Raw genomic sequence first — 22,263 nt, 5'->3', positions numbered from 1 at the left:
ATCAACAAGCAGTGGTTGCTGAAGCCTAGAGTGCACGCCTCCAAGATGCCCAAAACTCTCACAATCTTCGAGTTCAAGCAGGAGTATGTGGACATGATAAAGATGCTAAGCAGAGTAATGGGATGCTCACACTCGGTGAACTTCGAGCCTTGGATGTTCTTCTACATAGGCGAGATCATGAATTCAAATACACTGATCGACTGGGCTAGATTGATCAACCACTACTTGCATGAACAATTAAAGAACTTGAACGAGAAAAGGTCTCAGTCCTTTTTCACGAGTTCCTACCTGTTCTATATGCTTGCACAAAGGGGAGGTTTCGATGGGCTGCTAGCAAAAGGAATCATGGGCTGTGGACCAGCTCAGCTGAAGGTGCATGAATGTTATCCTCAACTGCATCTCCACAATATGAATTCTTACAGGTTGACGAATGACACCTTCACTATGTACTTGACACGACTTATGCGAAATAAGTTACACATGAGGTTGTCTCCACAAGCAAGTGCCTTAGTCCAGAAGTATGGCGCCGCGTTCCTGCAGTTCCCCAAGTTCACCTACATCAGGATGCAGGGCTTCTCCTTCCGGTCTTACAAATTGCCCAGATATCCATCAGACAAGCTTATATTGCTCAAGCTCATGAGGCAGTTGACTGCCTATGACCAACTACAGAAGAAGAAGAAGAAGAAGCAATCTATTGAATTTCCAATTGTCTTGGGGGATTTCATGGAGATATGCCCAGGCTTGGAGGCCGTTGAAAGTGCAGCAGGTGAATTGGTGTTCTATCGCCTACCATTTTACACTTCCAGGGCCCAATATGATCCTTACAGCCAGATTAGGAAGGTTGCCGGTGTCAAATTCATACATAGATTTCACTTGGAGGATTACTGGGCAGGTGCCGAGGATGACTTTGAGGTCCGGAGAAGAATGCACTCCAGACTGCCCCTCGACACCATCAGAATAAGTGAGATTCATCAGGTACTAGACCAGGTGAAGGAAGACTCAGATTTGATGCAACCCGAATTCGAGAGGATAAAGGATCAACCTATCCTATTGCCAGATTGGTCGGAGCCTGAGGTAGATGATTTGAACATTTTAGCTAGACCAGTGCTAAAATTCACTAAGCACTGGATTGACAGGCAGACAAGAAAATTGGTGGAAAACCATGTCCATCTGACATACCAGCTGATGGGAAATTTGGATTCCCACAGTGAGGCAACTGAAGGCTCTTCACAGGGTCAGGCAGGAAGAGAGGCCCAGATGGACAAAGGAAAAATTGCCCCAAAGAGGCCAAGGGTAACAAAGATGAAGGATATCCAACAGGAAATCCCGCACGAGGATCAACAGGAAGCCCAGCAAGAGGAACCTCCACAAAAGAGAACGGGGACAGGAAGGGAGCATTCACCAGTTAGCTCCTCGAGCGTACGAGAGGTAGAGATGTTCCCACATCCTGCAAGCCCACTTCCAGGGAACGTTCCAGCACTTGATATACTCAGCATCAATGCTTCGCAGGGCCGTCATTAGCCAATAAGTTAGAGGCAAGAAAGTTCCCCGCACCAGGAAGAAGTTTGGCAGGATAGTTTCGTGGAGACTATCCTTGGTGAAATGGAAGAGGAATCTCAAGAACGGGAGCATGCAGAAGATTACAACCATTCCATCCTCGCACCAGATTGGTTGGTAGGCAGATTTGGGAAATGAAGCAGAAGGAGGGACCAATCCTGCTCAAGAATTAGAAGAATTATTGAAGAGGATGGATCAACCACTGGAAAGAAAGGCCCCCCGGAAGTTTTCCAAGGTAGTCAGGGAAGAATCTGGAGTTCGGACCTTGCACATTGCTGAACTATACAGGATAAGGATAGGAGTGAGATTAGGCAGGAAGATTACGTCATTAGACAGGTGGATCTTGGCCATGCTTCCACCGGTCAAGTAATGGGAGATTTCAACGATTCCTCCTTTGCTATGAAGGAGAAATTGTTGAAGTCAAAGGCAAAATGTAAGCGGCTGAGGGAGGAAAACAGATTTCTATGCGAATACGTCAGGAGTTTCAAAAAACCCCTCAGGGAAGCAGGTCCTTCATCCACTCCTCCTCCTTTCCTTCACAAGGAAGTAGTTGATGATGCAGAACTTATTAGAGCAATGGCACAGAATTCCCGGGAATGGGTAGAAGATGTTTATGCTGAGGCAGGAAAATTTGTAGAAGATCTAGCTTAGCTCCATTTGAGGTTCGTGGCCCTCCTGAGTAGATTGGAAATGGCGGAAGGACTATGGGAAGATGTTGATGTCTACCAAGACTTAACCATTTCCTGACTTAGGGCTTTGACGAAGACTCCAAGGCAAACACTGGTGGACGGGAAAGTGATCCAAGAGAATGAAGCCTATGACTTTCCTCGATGGTTCTACGCCATCTGTTCAGGAAAGAACACCCTTGATAAATTCAGCATTGATTTTGTCACCTTGAAAGAGTCTATCAGAGGGATACAGGAAGAAATCCTCAGTGCCATGGAAGCTTTATTTTCAAGGAAACTCAGCGACGGAGGAATAACGGTGAACTCCTTGAAATCCCAGTTGCATGATTTCTTCTTTGTCGGTTCGTTTCCTAAGGAACACTTTGCAAATGTTTCTTCATTCTTTGGTATGATGAAGAAAACACAAGAAGCCATGGCAGATTGGGAAAGTTTCTTTTCCAGAAGCGAAGAGGAGATTGCCTTGATGGAATTCAACATCGAGAATGTGCCAAGTGTCTCCATCGGAGAACTAGAGGCCGTCGTCGGTAGGTTCATTGCATACGCCATTAATGAACGAGATAATGGTTGTCCATTTTTGGACGAAAGTCTTTTGACTGAATAGTGTTGGCGTATTTATGGTTGAAGGAACATTGACTAGGCGTGGGACCGGTCAACGCATGCCACCACAGGATAGAGAATCTTCTTGCATGTCGTCCTCTCATTATATAGTTTTATGACGGATTCTTCTTGCATGTCGCCATCGCTTGGAGAGTGATAGGCATTTATGACGAGGTCAGTTATATTTTGGGCATGATCATCATCATGGGGCGCACTTAATGTGCTAATGGGCGCTATTTTAGGCTCTTTTAAATTTATTGTAAATGGGCGTAATGGGTTATTTAATGCAGATTCCCACCTTGTTGCACCTTGAGTGGGGAATCTTTAGGGCAAACCCTAATTAGGGTTTTGCATGTAATCATGGCTTGAGGCCTATATAAGGGGGTGACCCCCTCATTTGTCATTAGGAGAGACTATCGTCAGAGATTGTTGCTAAGAGTTTTCGAAGCAAACACTTAATACATTGTTCAATTGTTGGTGTGTTCTTGTGTTGTTTTCGAGCTCGCATGGTCTCATTCTCTTCATAGATTAGATTTGCTTTCATGCTGTTAGATGAATTGGATTTGATAGGATTGCCTGTTGTAGAATTCGTGCTCATACTTTTGGTATGCAGCTGATTGTTGCGTACCGTGCAAAGTTAGTTTGAGCCTCCGTTATATATGTATGTTTAACCTTGATTATCAGGAGAAATTGTTCGGTTTGATGGTTTCTCTGGATGATTTGAAAATCCTTAAACACACCCCCTGAAGATTGCACTGCCTTTGTGTAGTTGTGCGTTGCTGGCAAAGCGAAGCGTGGTTGGATTTTGCGCAAGTTATCCCGTCTCCTTGTTCATAGGATTAGATTACTTTTAGTTTAGTCTTTCTCTACCCTATTCCTATTTACTTTCTGCATAATTCAAAATCCGAAAGATCCAAAACTAAGAGCTTTTATTGCAAATCATCCGTATAAAAATCCTTGAGCTTGCATAAGTTTCTTCAACATATGTAAGGCCCCTTGGGTTATTAGCAAACCCATCAAACAATTGAGTCGCATCCATGCACTGAAGGAACCTTGGAAATTAGCCATTTGAACTTTAAGTAATCCTAGCATACAGACTAATCTTGATCAAGAGAGGACAAGGTGACCGTTGGTGACTTTATTTTGTGTTAGATGCGGTCATAAAAAACACGTCAACAGGTGGATTATCATCATTAATGTGCATCTATAGTCACCAACTTTTTAGAAATGCTTCAATTTGGATCTTTCACAAGGAATAGTTCAATCCATGAAATTTCTGTAGTCTGAAGTTTTATTCCATCTTCTCTATGATAGTTGATGTGAAATTAACAAACAATGATCACATGGACACCAATGTGTGGATCTTGACAAAACTTGCTAATGAAAGAAAAAAATGTCCAAATATGCTTTCATATGTTAAAGTTATGGTCTCTAGAAATTTTGGCCCACAAACAACAAAATTACTCAAAAATGGCCAATGATAGCCACGTGGATGTCAAATTTAATCTGAAATAAAATTCCTTAAATGGTCACATTTTGTAGGGAACAAAGACAAATCAATGCCTTTTTTTCGAAGTTTTTTGATCATATGCACCACACAGAGTGAAATTCTACCAAATTGATTTTAAAAAATGTATTGAGATCTTGAAATCACAATTTTCTCCTCCGTTTGACTTTAGTTTTGTTGCTTTTGTTTTGATACCATGTGGAAATTATGAAGATTATAGTAGAAGGAACAAATGCAACATAAGATGAGAACCAAAAGAAACAACTCCAAGCAAGTAGGCCACACAAGAATAAGATACTACACATTGTATTGGTGCTAGTAGGCTAAACTAATCACTTCGAATATAATGGAATGGAATGCGACATAAACAATGATCTTAGCTTGTTTATATATACACATATGAGTGACTAGAAAATGAGAGAAGTCAATGAGGCTCAATATGTATCACACAATGCATAAGATGTGAAAGGTCACATGGACCATAGATAAACACATGGAGATAGGTCCTCTTCAGAAGGAGACTTATGTCAACCTTATGCACTCCAACAAGACTCAAGAACGGTAGTCACTAAATTTTTCTTCTAGCCCAGCTAGAGGTACTTGGTTCTTTAACTTAAATAAGTACTCCCCTTTAGGCATTAAATGTTAGCTAGATAATTACTTTCTTCTTTCAATCTAATCCAACATTCATAGATGCTGAGTGTCCTTTGGATGAAACAATCACCCACATAGATCGTGTATGATGCCCCATCTGGCTACCATAAAAAATAGACCCATTTTTTTAACAACTTAACCTCTATAAGTTTATTTATAACATGGACACAGTCTATCGACAACAATAATTTTCTTTGGTGGGTAAGTGATGCAATATAGGGAGGGAGAATTGTCGAAATGCGTTTAAAACTCTAGTTACCAATTGTCTAGTCAAATTGAATTCATACAACAACATATATGTACAGGAAATAGAGGAATTGCGGTAAAATGAACCTTCAATACGATACCAGTGATTGCAAAATTTTCCAGACTATGTTACAGAATCAAACTTAGAAATTAAAATTCTCAAAATACACTTCCAAATCCGTTTTTCCAACGTTGCTATACAGTTTATACCAAATTTGTACTTTCTCGCCATGACCGTTGGATAGCATGACTGTTCGACTACCAGATTTGAAAAATCAAATTTTAACACAGACATCAGAATAACAATTCCGAACTAACTAAACACTACTGGATACCGACGTTGGGATAGCGATCCCGAACTGAAGTCTTTTCCACCCATCGGGATAACTAATATCAGCGGGATAAGCTTTTTGTGCAATTTCGATAAGGTAAACTTACCCCAATGTCCCCCTTTCGGCATAGCTATACCAAACAAGGCATTGGATGTCTATCAGGATAGCCCACCAAAGTTGGCTGAACTGGATTTTCCAATCCCGATAGAGAAACCTATCCCGATGACAACTTTTCCCAACTGTGACACTTTATCGGGTTAACTATCCTGGTGACCATTTTGACAACAATGATACCTTTTCGGATTAACTATCCTGATGACAACAAAAAGATAACTTTTGAACAACTTTACAGACTTGCAAATTGCGACTCCAGATTTGACATACAGACCTAAAAGCATACAATGACATTACAAATGGTCTCCATAGACCTTATTGAATCAAAATGACATGACCCCCAACTCCTAAGACTCAAACATCTGATTGACATAGCAACTAAACTCTAGGTGCTCCTGCACCAGTAAGGATAGTGTTAAGCTCAAGAGTTGATAGCTGGTTTTATGTTTTGTTGGACACTCGTACCAATCAGTAAACATTTACAATGATGGGTGGTTACAATCACTCATGAATCATGATCATGTGTTGCGGCAAATTGTTTCAATACAGCATGTTGGATTATAGGAGGTGCAAAGGTTGTTCATCTCTTTGAGATGAACAATTGGTGCAGTCACATTTTAACACAATAAGAACTGGCCTTTTATCATGCAGGTTCTCTTGGATTGCCCTGTTGGAAGTGGAAACACTCTAAGAGGGGGGGGTGAATTAGAGTGAATAGATTTCTTTCTAATTAAAAATAACTAGAAGATACAGTCACAATACAACACTAAAACAATATTCAAAAACATTCAATTAGATTGTTCTATTGAGGAGTAACAATCATTATTAATGCTTTAACGGAAATCTGAAAATTACCAGAGTGCTGCAATTAATGGAAATCTGAAAATTACCAGTGCACTGCAATAAAACCCACTGCCATATAAAACAGATTTATGTAACATAAACATGCATAACCCATGATAGATAATATGACAAATAATAGACCAATTATGCATCAGAGCTTGACAAGAATATGATAAACTGAAATGCACAAAACAATGAGACATCACATGACACAATTATTTTCCTGAGTATAAAACCCTCATGGGGTAGAAAAACCACTCGAACCTGTTTTTCATTAACATCAAATCTTCAACTCTGTTACATCTATTTTCTTAGGAGCACCAACTCCTTCCACTATACTGCCTTTGTTAAGCCCAGAAACTGAAATATCATCTGCAATATTGTAGATATACAAAAACTTTTATGTTTTTAAGAGATTTTCTATTTGAATTTTTCAATCCTGACTCCTTGCTTTAAGCAAAGAAAAAATATATATAGATAGAACAATGAAGCCATCCTTCATTCGTGAACATCACCAACTCAAGGTCATAACCTCCTTGAGTTGGGGTTAACCCAACCGCTGTAACCGAAAAACTAAAAAAAATGAAGAAGATTCCTCTTTCAGTGAACCCAAGAAGGTAAAACTGAAAACTTCCTTATTTACTTTGGTTTGCATCTTAAAATGCAAATAAAAGTAATTAGAAAGTTATTTAACAATAAACTGAAACAATGTAGCTGTCCAGAAATATACACAAGTAATAGAAAATAATAGCCTTTATTCTTCATTTCCAAAATCAAAGAATCCTTGCAAGATACCAAAGATTTACCTGTTCCAACTGTAAAGGTAAAAACTGAGCAGTGTTTGAAATAAAACTCACATTCTTTTGCACTTTTACAATGGTGCCTGGAAAACAAATAAACCCACTGCATCTTGAAAAACACTACCAAGAAAAAAACTGTCTGAGAAAGTGCTATGATGTTGGCTAGGGTTTGAAACATTTCAAAGCGACGAAGAAAATATCTTGGCTTAATTCCTTTGTATTCGAAAACCAAAATACTTTGCCAAAATAAAAAGATCTTTGAAGTCCCGGGCAATAAAAACATAAAGTCATTAAAAAACTTTCAATAAATAATTCTGTTTTGAGATCCGCATAATTTGTGCCACATCATCTTATTCATCCACATCACTGTCCAGGTCAAATCAAATACCTTCAGTAAGACTAATAAAACAAGATGGTCACGTGTTGTAAAATATCTGCCACAACCAATGAGATTCAACTAATCAAGTGAATCATCCAAGAGCAATTTTGTCATCAAGGACAACATAGAAGAGAAGTCAACAAACTCCCACTTTGTCCTTGATGGCAAAAACAAGGCCATCCAAATAGATTGAAAGAAACCACAGTCCAAATGCCAAACTATGTATCAAGTTTCAAATGCTAACCTGTCTGTGAATCAATTGCCAAACTCTGTGAACCAAATGCATGCCAAACTGAATGCAAACTGAAACAACTGTAAATGCCAAACTTTGTGAATCAAATGCATAATAATATTCTCCCCCTTTTTTGTCTCAAGGACAAAGGGAAAGAGACAAGAATAATCAAAATCAGCTACAAGATATAGCAGAGAGCAACAGGCAAGGAGAGCAGCGACAAGCTGCTGGTGGAGATCAAGGCTCCCCCTAAGGCAATGATCAAGTTAATGAAGTAGAGATTGAGAGACAACTCCCAATCGAGATCGTAGTTGTTCAAACACGTCTTTTGCCAAAGGTTTGGTAAAAATATCTACCACCTGTGCTTGAGTAGGAACATATTGCACTGAAACCTCATTAGCCAAGACTTTCTCACGAAGAAAATGAAATTTAATGGCTATATGCTTGGTGCGGGAATGCATAACTGGATTCTTAGATAGATTAATGGCACTAGTATTATCACAAAGAATGGAGATGGGTTTAGGAACAGTAATACCCGTATCTGAAAGTGTTTGAGCCATCCAGAGAAGTTGAGTACAACATGATGTAGCTGCAATATATTCAGCCTCGGTTGTTGACAATGAAACAGAATCTTGCTTTTTACTTTGCCAGGCTACAAGACGGTCACCAAGGAAAAATGCTGCACCACTTGTGCTCTTTCTGTCATCTAGACAACCAGCCCAATCAACATCAGTAAAAGCTAGTAATGTAAAGTCATTGTTGCGAGGATACCAAAGACCATAGTCTAGAGTACCCTGAATGTATTTAAAAATCCTTTTAACAGCATTAAGATGAGACTGTTTAGGTGCTGACTGAAATCGTGAAACCATACAAACAGCTTGCATTAAATCTGGTCTAGAGGCTGTTAAGTACAATAGACTACCAATCATTGATCTGTATGCAGATTGATCAACATCAGGGGAATCATCAAACTTAGATAACCTACAACCAGTCATCATAGGAGTACTAATTGGATGACAATCATCCATCTGAAATTTTTTAAGCATCTCTTTAGCATACTTGGTTTGTGATAAAAATAAGCCTTGTTTAAGCTGTGAAACTTGAAGACCAAGGAAAAATGTTAGTTCTCCTAGCATTGACATCTCAAATTCTGATTCCATTAATCTAGAAAATTTCTTGGATAAAGCATCATTGTTGCAACCAAAAATAATATCGTCAACATAAACTTCAACCACAAGAATATCATCACCTTCAGTTTTGACATACAAATTGCTGTCAACACCACCTCTAGTGAACCCATTGGCTGTTAAATGTGCATCCAATCTGGAATACCAAGCTCTAGGAGCTTGTTTAAGACCATAGAGGGCCTTTTTCAACCTGTAGACAAATTCAGGATTGTCCTTTGATACAAAACCTTCAGGGTGTTCCATGTAAACCTCTTCATCTAAGTACCCATTCAAGAAAGTTGTTTTTACGCCCATTTGATAAACTTTGAAATTTTTAAAACAAGAATAAGCCAAGAAAATTCTAATGCACTCAATACGAGCAACTGGAGCATAAGTTTCACCAAAGTCTATACCTTCTTGTTGAGCATACCCTTTGCACACAAAACGTGCTTTATTTCGTACCACTTTACCATACTCATCTAGTTTGTTCCTGAAAATCCATTTGCCACCAATCACATTTTTATTATCAGGTCTTGGAACCAACTCCCAAGTTTTATTTTTCTCAATTTGATTGATTTCATCCTGCATTGCTTTCAACCAACAATCATCATTTAAAGCATCATCAACATTTGTAGGCTCAAACTCAGTTACTAAACAGAAATGTTCAGCAATTTGAGCTTGTTCTTCAATTTTAGCTTTCCTTCTAGTTAATATTCCTGCATCTCTATCTCCAGTAATTAGAGTTTGAGGATGCCTTTTAGTGATAATCCTAGAAGGTGTGCATTGAGGTGTGGTTTTGTCAGAACTTGATGCAATTTCCTGTTGAGAATTATCTACTACTACACCAGATTCAGGAGTTTTATCAAGTGTTAACATGGGTTCTTCCTCAATATCCTGCACACGACTGTTATCCAGAAACACCTTCTCATCAAAAGTAACATTTATTGTTTCAACAATTTTATTGAGTCTTAAATTGAAGCATTTATAAGCTTTGCTATGTGTAGAGTATCCTAAAAATATACCTTCATCTGATTTAGACTGAAAACTACCCAAATTTTCATCATTTTTTTTAATAAAACATTTGCAACCAAAAATTTTGAAGTATTTAATTGTAGCAGAATGACCATACCATAGTTCATATGGAGTGAAATTAGATTTCACTCTGATTTGAACCCTGTTTAAGATATAAACAGCTGTATGAACAACTTCTTTCTAGAATCTATCAAGTAATTTGGCTTCATCTAACATTGTTCTAGCCATCTCTTTTACTGTTCTATTTTTTCTTTCAACCACCCCATTCTGTTGAGGTGTTCTAGCAGCAGCATACTGCCTTTTAATGCCATGATTTTCACAATATTCAACGAACTCTTGTGATGTAAACTCGCCTCCTTTATCTGACCTCAAACATTTAAGTTTGAAATCTGATTCTTTTTCAACCATTTTGCGAAAAATTTTAAATCTTTCAAAAGCTTCTGATTTATGTCTGAGAAAGGTTACCCAAACCATTCTAGTGAAGTCATCAACAAATAACATGAAGTATTTTTCACCATTAATAGATCTTGTCCTTGTAGGACCACATAGATTGGTGTGCACTAGTTGTAAAGGTTTAGTAGAAGAATGTTCCTTTGATTTAAAACTCACTTTTGTTTGCTTTCCTTTGATACACCCTGAACAAACAATAATTTTTGGTTTATTAAGCACTGGTAAACCTCTCACATTTCCAAATTTGCTGATTCTAACCAGATTATCAAAGTTTATGTGCCCTAACCGTTTATGCCACAACCAATTATCTTCAACTTGACCCATAAGACACATACCTTCATTTCTTTCATAATTAGATGAGTCAAGAAGGTTATATATATTGCCATGTGTCCTTAATCCTGTTGCAACAGTTTTGCCAAATTTGGTTTTGATTGCACAACCTTGTGAATTGAATGAAACATTGTATCCACTATCACAGATTTGACTAACACTTAAAAGGTTATGTTTAAGGCCTTCTACATAATATACATCATGAAGAGGTGTATCATCATTAAGAAGTAAAGATCCTCTACCTTTTATTTGAATCCCAGAATTGTCACCAAACTTCACAAAACCACCAGCATGATCTTCAAGTTTTAAGAACTTGTCTTTATCCTCTGTCATGTGGTTAGAACAACCACTATCAACAACCCATAAAGTTTTCTTACTAGAGAGAAAAGCAGTTTGAACTAGCATGGATTGTTCAACGTTCTGGACTTGTTTATGTCTCCAAACCTTTTCTGTAGTTGGTTTGCTTTGCTTGCACTGTCTAGAAGTATGACCAATTATTTTACATTTGAAACACCTGATCATATTAGAAAAACCAAAGTATTGTTTATGACCAAATCTTGGTGTTCTGGACATCATAAATTTACATATGCTCACTTTGTGACCAAATCTGTTACAGAAGAAGCAATATCCATTGAAAAATGAGTTAAATCTGAAATTGTTCCACTTGTTTTCAACTAGTTGCTTTTTGCTATCAGTTTTTACATTCTGATCTGCAGAATTTGAGCATTCACCTATGACATCAATCTGTTTTTGTTTCCCTAGAATATTATGCAAGTGAATGGTTCTTTCATGATCTTCAACTTGTTTTTTTTGAGAGTGAATCTGCTGTTCGAGTGCTTGAATCTCCTTTTCGTTATCAGAAATCACTGATCTGAGATTTCCTATAACTCTTTTAGAGTCATCTAATTCAGTTTGCAGAGAAATAGTCAAATTATCTGAACTTTTCTCCTGAGAGGAAATAAGTTTCTTGAGTTTTTTAATTTCTTGAAGAGCACAAAGCAGTTCACCTTCAAGATTTATCTCACAATTCTCTGAATCAGATTGACTATTCAATTTACTAACCATTTTATTGTTTGCAGTTTTAGAAGAATCAATTTCAGCCATGAATAAGGTTTCTCCTTCATCACCTAGAGAGTCATCTAACTCATCGTCAGAGTCTTCTTTGCTGAATAGACTCTTTTTCTTCTTGAAGCTGTTAAAGTTGAATTTCTTCTTAGGACTGAAAACCTTTTTCTTATAGAGTTTTTCACTTTGATCATCATCATTGTTTTGTTCAGCATAAGGACATTGGGCTGCAAAATGACCAGCTTTGCCACAAGCAAAGCATTTTAGAGGCAGTTTACTTCTATATTTCTTTTTGAGCTTTCTTACTAAGAGAGCCTCTAAAGAATCAGATAATTCCGATTCACTATCTTCATTCTCTTTCTTCTCCGTTTTGAAGGCTGATTCTTTTAATGATGAACTAGCACTGTCAACTTTATTAGTTCTCATTTCAAATGCAGTCAAGGTTCCTTGAAGATCATCTAGGGTAAGCTTATTGAAGTTTTTCTTTTCTTCAAGGGCAGAAACTTTAGTTTCATATTTAGGCAATAAAGTTCTAATCACTTTCTTAACCACTGTGAATTCATCAACCTCTTCACCTAATCCTCTCCTCCCATTTACAACTTCATCAATCCTTAGAAAGTATTCAGCAACTTTTTCATCATCTTTCATTCTCATTTCCTCAAATTGAGTTTTGAGGGTGAGTATTTTTGACTGTTTGACTTTTTCATTTCCTTGATAAATATTTTCTAGTTTTTCCCAAATGTCATGTGCAGATTTGCAATGCATAAATTTAACAAAGACATCTTTGGTCAAGCCACACAAGATGGCATGTTTGGCTTTAGCATTCATTTCATATTGTTTTTTCTCATCAACAGTAGTAGGTATGGTAGCAGGTACATTGTACTTACTACATACTATATTCCATACATCAAGGTCTATAGAAATCAGATATGTTTCCATTCTAATTTTCTAGAGCACATAATCGGTTCCATCAAATAATGGAGCTCTAGTAATAGAAGACCCCTCTTGAACATTTGACATGATGAAAGACTTCCAAGACCAGGATCTATCCTACGAAAGATCTAATGAAGGACCTTATGCTCTGATACCACTTGTTGGAAGTGAAACACTCTAAGAGGGGGGGGTGAATTAGAGTGAATAGATTTCTTTCTAATTAAAAATAACTAGAAGATACAGTCACAATACAACACTAGAACAATATTCAAAAACATTCAAATAGATTGTTCTATTGAGGAGTAACAATCATTATTAATGCTTTAACGGAAATCTGAAAATTACCAGAGTGCTGCAATTAACAGAAATCTGAAAATTACTAGAGTGCTGCAATAAAACCCACTGCCATATAAAACAGATTTATGTAACATAAACATGCATAACCCATGATAGATAATATGACAAATAATAGACCAATTATGTATCAGAGCTTGACAAGAATATGATAAACTGAAATGCACAAAACAATGAGACAACACATGACACAATTATTTTCCTGAGTGGAAAACCCTCATGGGGTAGAAAAACCACTCGAACCTGTTTTTCATTAACATCAAATCTTCAACTCTGTTACATCTGTTTTCATAGGAGCACCAACTCCTTCCACTATACTGCCTTTGTTAAGCCCAGAAACTGAAATATCATCTGCAATATTGTAGATATACAAATTTTTTTCTGTTTTTAAGAGATTTTCTATTTGAATTTTTCAATCCCGACTCCTTGCTTTAAGCAAAGAAAATATATATATAGATAGAACAATGAAGCCATCCTTCATTCGTGAACATCACCAACTCAAGGTCATCACCTCCTTGAGTTGGGGTTAACCCAACCGCTGTAACTGAAAAACTAAAAAAAATGAAGATGATTCCTCTTTCAGTGAACCCAAGACGGTAAAACTGAAAACTTCCTTATTTACTTTGGTTTGCATCTTAAAATGCAAATAAAAGTAATTAGAAAGTTATTTAACAATAAACTGAAACAATGTAGCTGTCCAGAAATATACGCAAGTAATAGAAAAAAAATTGAGCAGTGTTTGAAATAAAACTCATGTTCTTTTGCACTTTTACAATGGTGCCTGGAAAACAAATATACCCACCGCATCTTGAAAAACACTACCAAGAAAAAAATTGTCTGAGAAAGTGCTATGATGTTGGCTAGGGTTTGAAACATTTCAAAGCGATGAAGAAAATATCTTGGCTTAATTCCTTTGTATTCGAAAACCAAAATACTTTGCCAAAATAAAAAGATCTTTGAAGTCCCGGGCAATAAAAACATAAAGTCATTAAAAAACTTTCAATAAATAATTCTGTTTTGAGATCCGCATAATTTGTGCCACATCATCTTATTCATCCACATCACTGTCCAGGTCAAATCAAATACCTTCAGTAAGACTAATAAAACAAGATGGTCACGTGTTGTAAAATATCTACCACAACCAATGAGATTCAACTAATCAAGTGAATCATCCAAGAGCAATTTTGTCATCAAGGACAACACAGAAGAGAAGTCAACATGTCCAACTCATCACGAGCTTTCATGGCCCAAAATTCCAACAACTTCATGCTCATGCATATTGATAGAGCTTTGGGTCCCATGAATGAGATCACAACTGACTGGACCATATATCACCCAATGATCTAGAACCCACTACCATGTTGGGTCAATGACATTTGACCAATTGAAAACTTATAGATTGACAAGATCGTAATGATTTTATGAGAGTGTGCAGTCCATAGGATTCTCCAACAGAACCATTGGATTGCATAGCCAGTGCAATGTCAAAAGTTGTTGAGTCGAACATGTTCTAGGGAGTGCTTAAGCTTGTTGCTCACTGACAACATTATTTGTCGGGCTCACTAAATAAAACAAAAGGGAGAAGTCCTCTACAATTGAGTTGGATTACTTAAAACTAATAGCGTAATGATATTTTGTCATCGTTAAGGGAACTCCATAAGATTGTGTGAGGCCAATTAGGAATCCTCACTAGATCATCTAGAGCATGGTTACAATCATTTGAGCTCCTCAAACCAATTTCTAGCATTCCCTTCTCAAGTTTGTGCATTGCAGTGTTCTCGCACTTTGCCAATGTAGCGTTCATGGTCTTAGCCAATGCACAAAAACATATATAGGGCTTACTAATTAACTAGTTTGCATGGTTTCTACAAGAAGATCTCGAATCAACTAGACTCTATTTATTCCTAGTGCAAGCGTGCTAGGGAACATAGTGACAAGCAAGGCAACACTATCTAGTTGTAATTGGAAATAGCCATCACTTCGTACCTAAGTAACCATCATTTGGGCATTGTAAATCTACGAAGACTATTGTTCACAACTTCCATTATTGGGTGGCTATAAAATACACTAAGGCCTCATGGATGATTAGCTCTTCGAGTTTCCCCTACATCTATGATTTTGGCTAGTTAACCACAAAGATATCCTTGTCATTGATTCACTTGCTTACAATGCAATACATAGACTACATGGATCATACACATAAGAGTTTGATTGACCTAACATTACATAACTCATGCTCACACATTTAGGACTTTTGTGATTTCTTGATTTTGGGCTATTGCCCACGCACATACCTTAGGGCTTTCTCCAACTCCTCTATTCTCCTTTGTAGCATGCTCAATTTTTCTATCCGATCATACCCTTCTTACACAAATTTTATAGGATTAGCAGCTATCGATTCAGCCTCTCTTGATACTCACACAATCTCTGTTAGGTCCCAGAGACAACTGAGAGGGGGGTGGGGGTGTGAATCAATTGTCCAATAAATTTAAACCAAAATTAACTTAACCAAAACTTAATGCTTAATACCAGTAAACCAAACTTTATGCCGGTAGACAATTTTATCAGTTAATTGCAGTACCGGTAAAAATTAATGCATTAAACAGAAAGACAATAACATCCACAACACATAACACGGATATTTGTACATGGAAACCCTGTAAGGGGAAAAACCACGGTGGGAAGCCTTACCCACAATCAGATGATACTACTGTAGATAGTATGTGTGTACAATATGGAGTTTGCACATGCAGAAAGGCGAACTGCCTAGAGCTCACTGCTCAATCACAAAATGGGAGTCACACTGACTACAATTGGATGGTTAAATCCAATGATAATGTACTGCTCAAAATAGCATCTTCATATGCTGGATTCAGTACCGGTTTAGCTTTGATATGCCTTCTTCAAACCTTCCTTCAATCTTGAATGATGTCTGCGTGTATAGCTCTGCTTGTATTCGCATATACCTTATTACAATCCTTTTTTCAATCCCATATCAATCTCACAAATGAGATCTTACATTTATACCATAACCTAAGACCAATTGAGTAAGTCGGCTCACTAAAGATATTACAATAAAATCAATTACAAATAAATCATTATGTGATGCATCATGTCAGCTCAATGCATTTACAATAATAACAAATCATCTTCATAACGTGCCATGCTGATCTGGAATAGATATGCTTGCCGGTAACAACAAATATGCAAACCCGAATAGACCAATAACCAAATCGCTAAAACAAAGTGTCCAAACAATGTCTTCGACATAACCAAGTAGTCTCCAAGTCATTCCAAGTGCCGGTGAACAATATAACCTGCCGGTGAACCAAATACCGGTGACTGTGCATAAATCACTGAACATGCCGGTGAACATAACCAAAGATCTCCAAGTGCTGATAAGTGTTGACAAGTGTTGACATCAATGACAAAACCAATGCAACACATCCAAACACATTACAAAATACCAACAATCTCCAAGTTCACTTTCTCCTTGGATTTCATTGGTTAGTTTGGTAGTTCATTTACTCCTCTGAAATTTGCCTAAGATGGTCCTGAAATCATTCCAATCCTTGCGTTGATCATGCCATGCGAATTTTGTTTGCAATTCATTGGTCTATTCTATGGTTGTGCAATTAAGAAAATTGACTTCCTCTCGATACACAGACATTCTTATTAGTTTAGGCTTATTTACTTGCACACATTATCCTTGGGCTTTGCCTTATTTTCATTTCTTGCAATTTGATAAACTCGTGCTATCTTGGCTCATGACACCTAGCATCTTACATTAACACCTAGCTTCTGTACCTTCCTTTTGTTGGCCATTCATGCACTTGTACAGTCACCAATTAAAGTTCTTGTGAAATCGTACACTCCCCCTTCTACCTTGGTTGATTTGCCCTTGTCATAGGCTACTTGTACTAAAAAAACTACTGTCAATCATCATATTTATAGAAAATAATTTGTGAGATTGGAAAACTTAAATAATCAAAATTTAATCTAATTTCAACGACCAAGCTATACTTTAAACTACCAGTCTTGGATTGGTTGAAAGAAGATGGAATCTTGTATATTGAGGAAAAAACAATGCAAGTTATCTTAAAAACCTTAAAGAGCCTGATTTTTCCTGGAGTCATCAATTTCATTTGATCTCAATCCTAGTAGATCTCTGGAGGGAAAGACACTAATTTAGAATGGTGTAGTGCTTGCTATACGCTGTGTTTCTCCAGGTTTCCAGGACAGGGTTTTGGGGATGGGAACAATTATCCTAGATTTTCGGATGGGTGGTAGGACACCTAATAAATAAATTTACTAAACTAAGTTGAGAATTGAGAACACTATTGACAGTGAGGATTCAATGTTAATTGTCAAATCATAAATGTCAAAGATAAATCAAAATGGTTTATATCATAGTAGCAATACTTGAAATTATGATTGACTTGGCAAATCAAAAGTACAAATGAAATTATGGATGTTAACGAAATTATTCCATCAAGTGCAGCACAAAACAATTTTTTATATTTTGTTTTTGAAAACCAGTGGGTGTTTGGGGAGGCAGCCCCCAATAGGGTTGAGGGGCAGTGCCTTTGAGGCTATAGGAACCTTAATGATGCATGCCATTGTTGGGTGTGAATTTGGGACACATAAAAGGTTAGGTTTTCCTTTTTCTTTTCATTTAAATTTTGTGTTTGTTTTTTATATTGTGATCTGTAGAGGAGCATCTTGATGTACCTGAGATATCATAGGGACATCAGGGATGATAGGCTGCTCCCCAAAAGTTGCAGCAGGAGGGGGATGTCAAAGGAAACTTCCCCCAATTGGGGAGACGTTGCGGGGATGCTCCCTAGTTTTCTTGCAGATCATGGATGGAGAAACACAACTAAATTCCTGGGGATGTGTTCCTAGAGTACACTCGTTGTATGTAGAAGCATTATTGAAAAATGATTCAGAAATATTTGGAAAGTGATCCACAGGAAAGATAAATAGAACTAGAACAAAAGCTTTATTAATCTCTATTGTTTGTGTGGTATACTCTTGAGGGAGTATGGTCATCTATCTTTTCACGAACTATGTCTATCCTCTGATATCTGATGAATCATGATAACCATCTATCTAGATTTCTATACATAATGTTACAAAGTAGCAAAGGCTAAAGAATTGTTATAGAAGATGTAAGGTTGCTCTTCCACATTTGAATCTTCACTTCTCAATGGTTAGGTTGTGCCACAACAAAATGTAACGGTTGAATATGGTTTGCAGGGTACTGCTCCTTGACCTTGTAAGGAGAAACCCTTGAGTCATACAAGGGGCTCCACCCCTCTAAGGACAAAGGCAAAAACATTGCTTTATGGTACCATGTTTTGTAAGTGTTAGCATTGTGGTCTTTAGGTGCTTGAAACCTTGACATATCCAATGATGAGAATTATGTAAGGTTTGGTGCACACTTAGCTGGTGCTATGTACAACCTGCCCAAATCTCCCCGTGGCATTGGTACTTTGTGTAAGACATCTGATGAAAATGGATTCAAGGTATTGGAAATATCACCACCTCTGCAGGTTGTTTAGCATTCCCATGAACCTTAAAGGATGGGCTTGACTGTATTGCTGGAGAAATATTTTGAGAATCCACCTAGATCACCATATCGTTCTCCTTTATTCTGTATTATGTTATTATGGAATACTGAATTGGGAAGCCTTCCAGATTTGGGGGCTACACATGTATATTTTTAAATCCTACATTTTTTAAGAAGTTTCCCATGCTTCCTATAAAATAGTTCTCTGTGTATTCCGTGTTTTCTCAATCAGATGGAAAATATGCTGAAGAATCATAGCTCATGCCTTCTTTCTTTCCTCTAGTGGTTTAGTCATCACTTCAGTTTATTACTTCCTCCTTAACCTCCTCATGATTGATTAGTTTTTCACCATGTCATTAAAGACTGGAGATATTTTCTAGAGCAATGATTTTGTTAATACTTTCTAGTGAAAATGCTTGGTATTGGTTTTCCCTTCTGAGCTAAAATGCTCTGGATCTCTGTCTCTAGAGAATTTGCTCTGATTCTAGGAGTTTGCGCTGTTTTTCTGCACGCCTGAATTTGAGACACCTATATTGTATTGGTTTGTCAGGAAATTTTGTTTAGTTCCAATACATTAGTTTATGCTGAGCATTTGGGTTCCGTTAATTTGTGATTGTCTACCTTCCTCCAACCACTCTTCACCAGCTGTTCTTGTAGTTAGAAGAGAACTCACCCCTTAGGGTTCAGGTCCAAGAATATAAGCCCATGTTCAGGCAGTGATATTGTTAGGTCCCTCGATTCAACCTTATCAAAATCTAGTAAGGCTTCACCCGCCAGAAAACTGTCCAACCTTTCTGCCAGCAGGACTTCGTTCACCAATTAACTATTTGAATTAGAAATGCCCTCTATCAAAGCAATCACAAGATTGAATTTTGTAAATAGATGTCTAGTAGCTTTGAGAAATACTGTTCTCCATTTCTTTTCAAAAACTGAATAGAAGTGTTTTGAATTTCCCCAGTGATAAATGGGATGCCTAAATTAAAAGCTTAAGTGGGTGCCAGAAAGTTTCGGTCCCCACCTCAAGGCAAGCTTAAAAATATCCTCTAGAAAGAATGTACTGTGTTTCATGGCTAATAATCTGTGTTTTTTCCTGTATCACTTAAACGGTAAGTTTAGTAGTGTTAGAAAGCCATCTACATCGGATCCTGCCTTATGTGAAACTTTTTTGGGATTATGCTTTTGGTTTTATTCTTATATTATTGGTGCTACAAGAGTCTATTCTTCATTAAGCATAAGTCTATGGTTTATCACTTAAGTTTTAATCAATGCTTGGTTCTTTGCCATATTTCAGTTTATTGTAATGTATAGAGGTTTAGAAGCAATTCGTAAAAGAAAGTTTTATGAAAGCTACATTTTGTCTAAGTTGAATGGGGTCAGGGAACAAATAGTGAGATTATCTTGGCCGTGCAATATTGGAATTAATGAAAAGTGTGATATTTTGAGCATGCAGGGATCACTCAAGTGAGTAAATGTCACAGTGAATATTTCGATGCTTGCATCAGCATTGGTTTCTGCAAAGCTTAATTGGATATAAAGCTGTCCTATATTTGTGAAGCAAACAGCATATTTTGACCAATGATATGAATATCAAGCACAAGCCATAACCTCAACGCTGGAACATAGAAAAAGATTGATTAGAATGATGACCTCTTTAAATGGAGCTATAGCTATTGGTACAAAGCAACCACTTTTCTCTTTTGGGGTCATCACGGATGTTCAATATGCTGATATTCCTGATGGTCGTTCATTCCTTGGTGTTCCCCGGTATTATCGCCATAGCATTCTTTCATTGCAAAGAGCTGTCACGAAATGGAATCAGATGGAAAAACTTAAGTTTGCAGTACATTTTGGTGACATAGTGGATGGCTTCTGTCCTAAAGACAAGTCTCGCACAGCCGTATTAAAAGTTATTAAGGAATTCGATAAGTTTAATGGACCTGTTTATCATATGCTTGGTAATCATTGCCTCTATAATCTTCCTCGGAGTGATTTAATTGACCTGTTGAAAATTCCTGGCCCCCATGGCTATGCATATTATGATTTTAGCCCAGTGCCAGATTATCGATTTGTTGTTCTTGATGGATATGACATCAGTACAATTGGGTGGCCTGAGGATCATCCACATAGATTAGAAGCTATTAAATATATTGAAACAAAAAATCCAAATGTGGAAAAAAATAGTCCTGATGGGCTGACTGGCAATGACAGAAGGTTTGTGATGTTCAATGGCGGTGTTGGAAAGGAACAACTAGCATGGTTTGATAGTGTCCTGCAGGATGCATCTGCACTTGATCAGAAGGTGATTGTTTGCTGCCATCTTCCTTTAGATCCCGCTGCATCATCTCCTGAATCATTGTTGTGGAATTATGATGAAGTGATGCACGTTATTCACAAGTATAATTGTGTTAAGGTTTGCATAGCAGGCCATGCGCACAAAGGTGGGTATGTTGTAGATTCTCATGGAATTCATCATAGGGTCCTTGAAGCTGTGCTTGAATGTCCACCTGGATCAGATGCATTTGGCTATATTGATGTCTACCACGATCAGTTGTCACTGGTTGGGACTGACCGCATGGCAAGTACTGAGATGCACTTTAGTTTGGAAAAGATCTCCTAGATTGCTGGTCTTACTATCTTGATAATGATGTAAAGAGGATAAATGTTTGAATCACAAGTCCAAACATTTGTAATATATGCAGTTATACATTGTTTATTCTAGAGGCAGGAATGAGAAGTATATACACTTTCTTTGATATATATTCAGACAGACATGGACAAGCTTTCCATGTCTGTGAGATACACATCTTGAGGTTGCACATGTCCTCGTGCACACGGGCATTTGGTGAAATTTTAGATTTCTTATGTTGCTTGATATATGTACATCTTTTTCATTCATTTAATTAATTTAATGTTTGTTTTGTATTGTTCTGAAGCTTGTATTGCTTAAGAGAAGGATAGATAGTGGTTTTCGGAGAAGGCTTCATGGACTTTATTATGCATGATCTTCTAGTACTGTCAGGATCTATTATATTCATATTCTTCTTCTGTTACTAGCTGTTGATTGTTCAGTGTGCAATTCGGGGATGACTGCTTAAATGTGCTGGAAGATTGAATGCACAAGGCACTCAAGAGGTTAAAACTAATGGCTGAACCGATGCCCATTCAAGACTGCTTTTTTAAAGGTTAAATATCCGTTTAGTTGCATGTCTGTTGTTTTCATGGGGTTTTATGGCTATTTGCTATGTGGGGGCCTTTATCACTTGCTAGGCTGGGCTGACTTCTCTCGCAGTTGGTGTAAAACCTCAGGATATGGGATCAAAGGGTATAAACATGATATCGTCTGATAAAGTGGTGCCCCTTTTCGTGATTCCTGTAGCGGTTTTCTGAATTTGAATGAACTAATAATTATCTACT

General features: G+C 37.4%; 1 protein-coding gene across 3 annotated transcripts in view; it reads left to right on the top strand.

Moving 5' to 3' along the window:
• LOC131037817 (manganese-dependent ADP-ribose/CDP-alcohol diphosphatase) overlaps positions 1 to 21,781 on the top strand; it is a 54,805-nt gene extending 33,024 nt beyond the window's left edge. For all 3 annotated transcript variants that reach the window (XM_059220592.1, XM_057970036.2, XM_057970038.2), the window contains one exon: positions 20,300 to 21,781. In XM_059220592.1, coding sequence (XP_059076575.1) covers positions 20,489 to 21,466 — 978 coding nt within the window. In that variant the 5' untranslated portion in view covers positions 20,300 to 20,488 and the 3' untranslated portion in view covers positions 21,467 to 21,781. The remainder of the gene's footprint in view (positions 1 to 20,299) is intronic.
• The last annotated feature ends 482 nt before the right edge of the window (positions 21,782 to 22,263 follow it).

The sequence above is a fragment of the Cryptomeria japonica genome, chromosome 1 (genome assembly GCF_030272615.1).
Source record: "Cryptomeria japonica chromosome 1, Sugi_1.0, whole genome shotgun sequence".
Classification (NCBI taxonomy): domain Eukaryota; kingdom Viridiplantae; phylum Streptophyta; class Pinopsida; order Cupressales; family Cupressaceae; genus Cryptomeria; species Cryptomeria japonica.
This window is presented reverse-complemented; position numbering and strand designations above follow the sequence as displayed.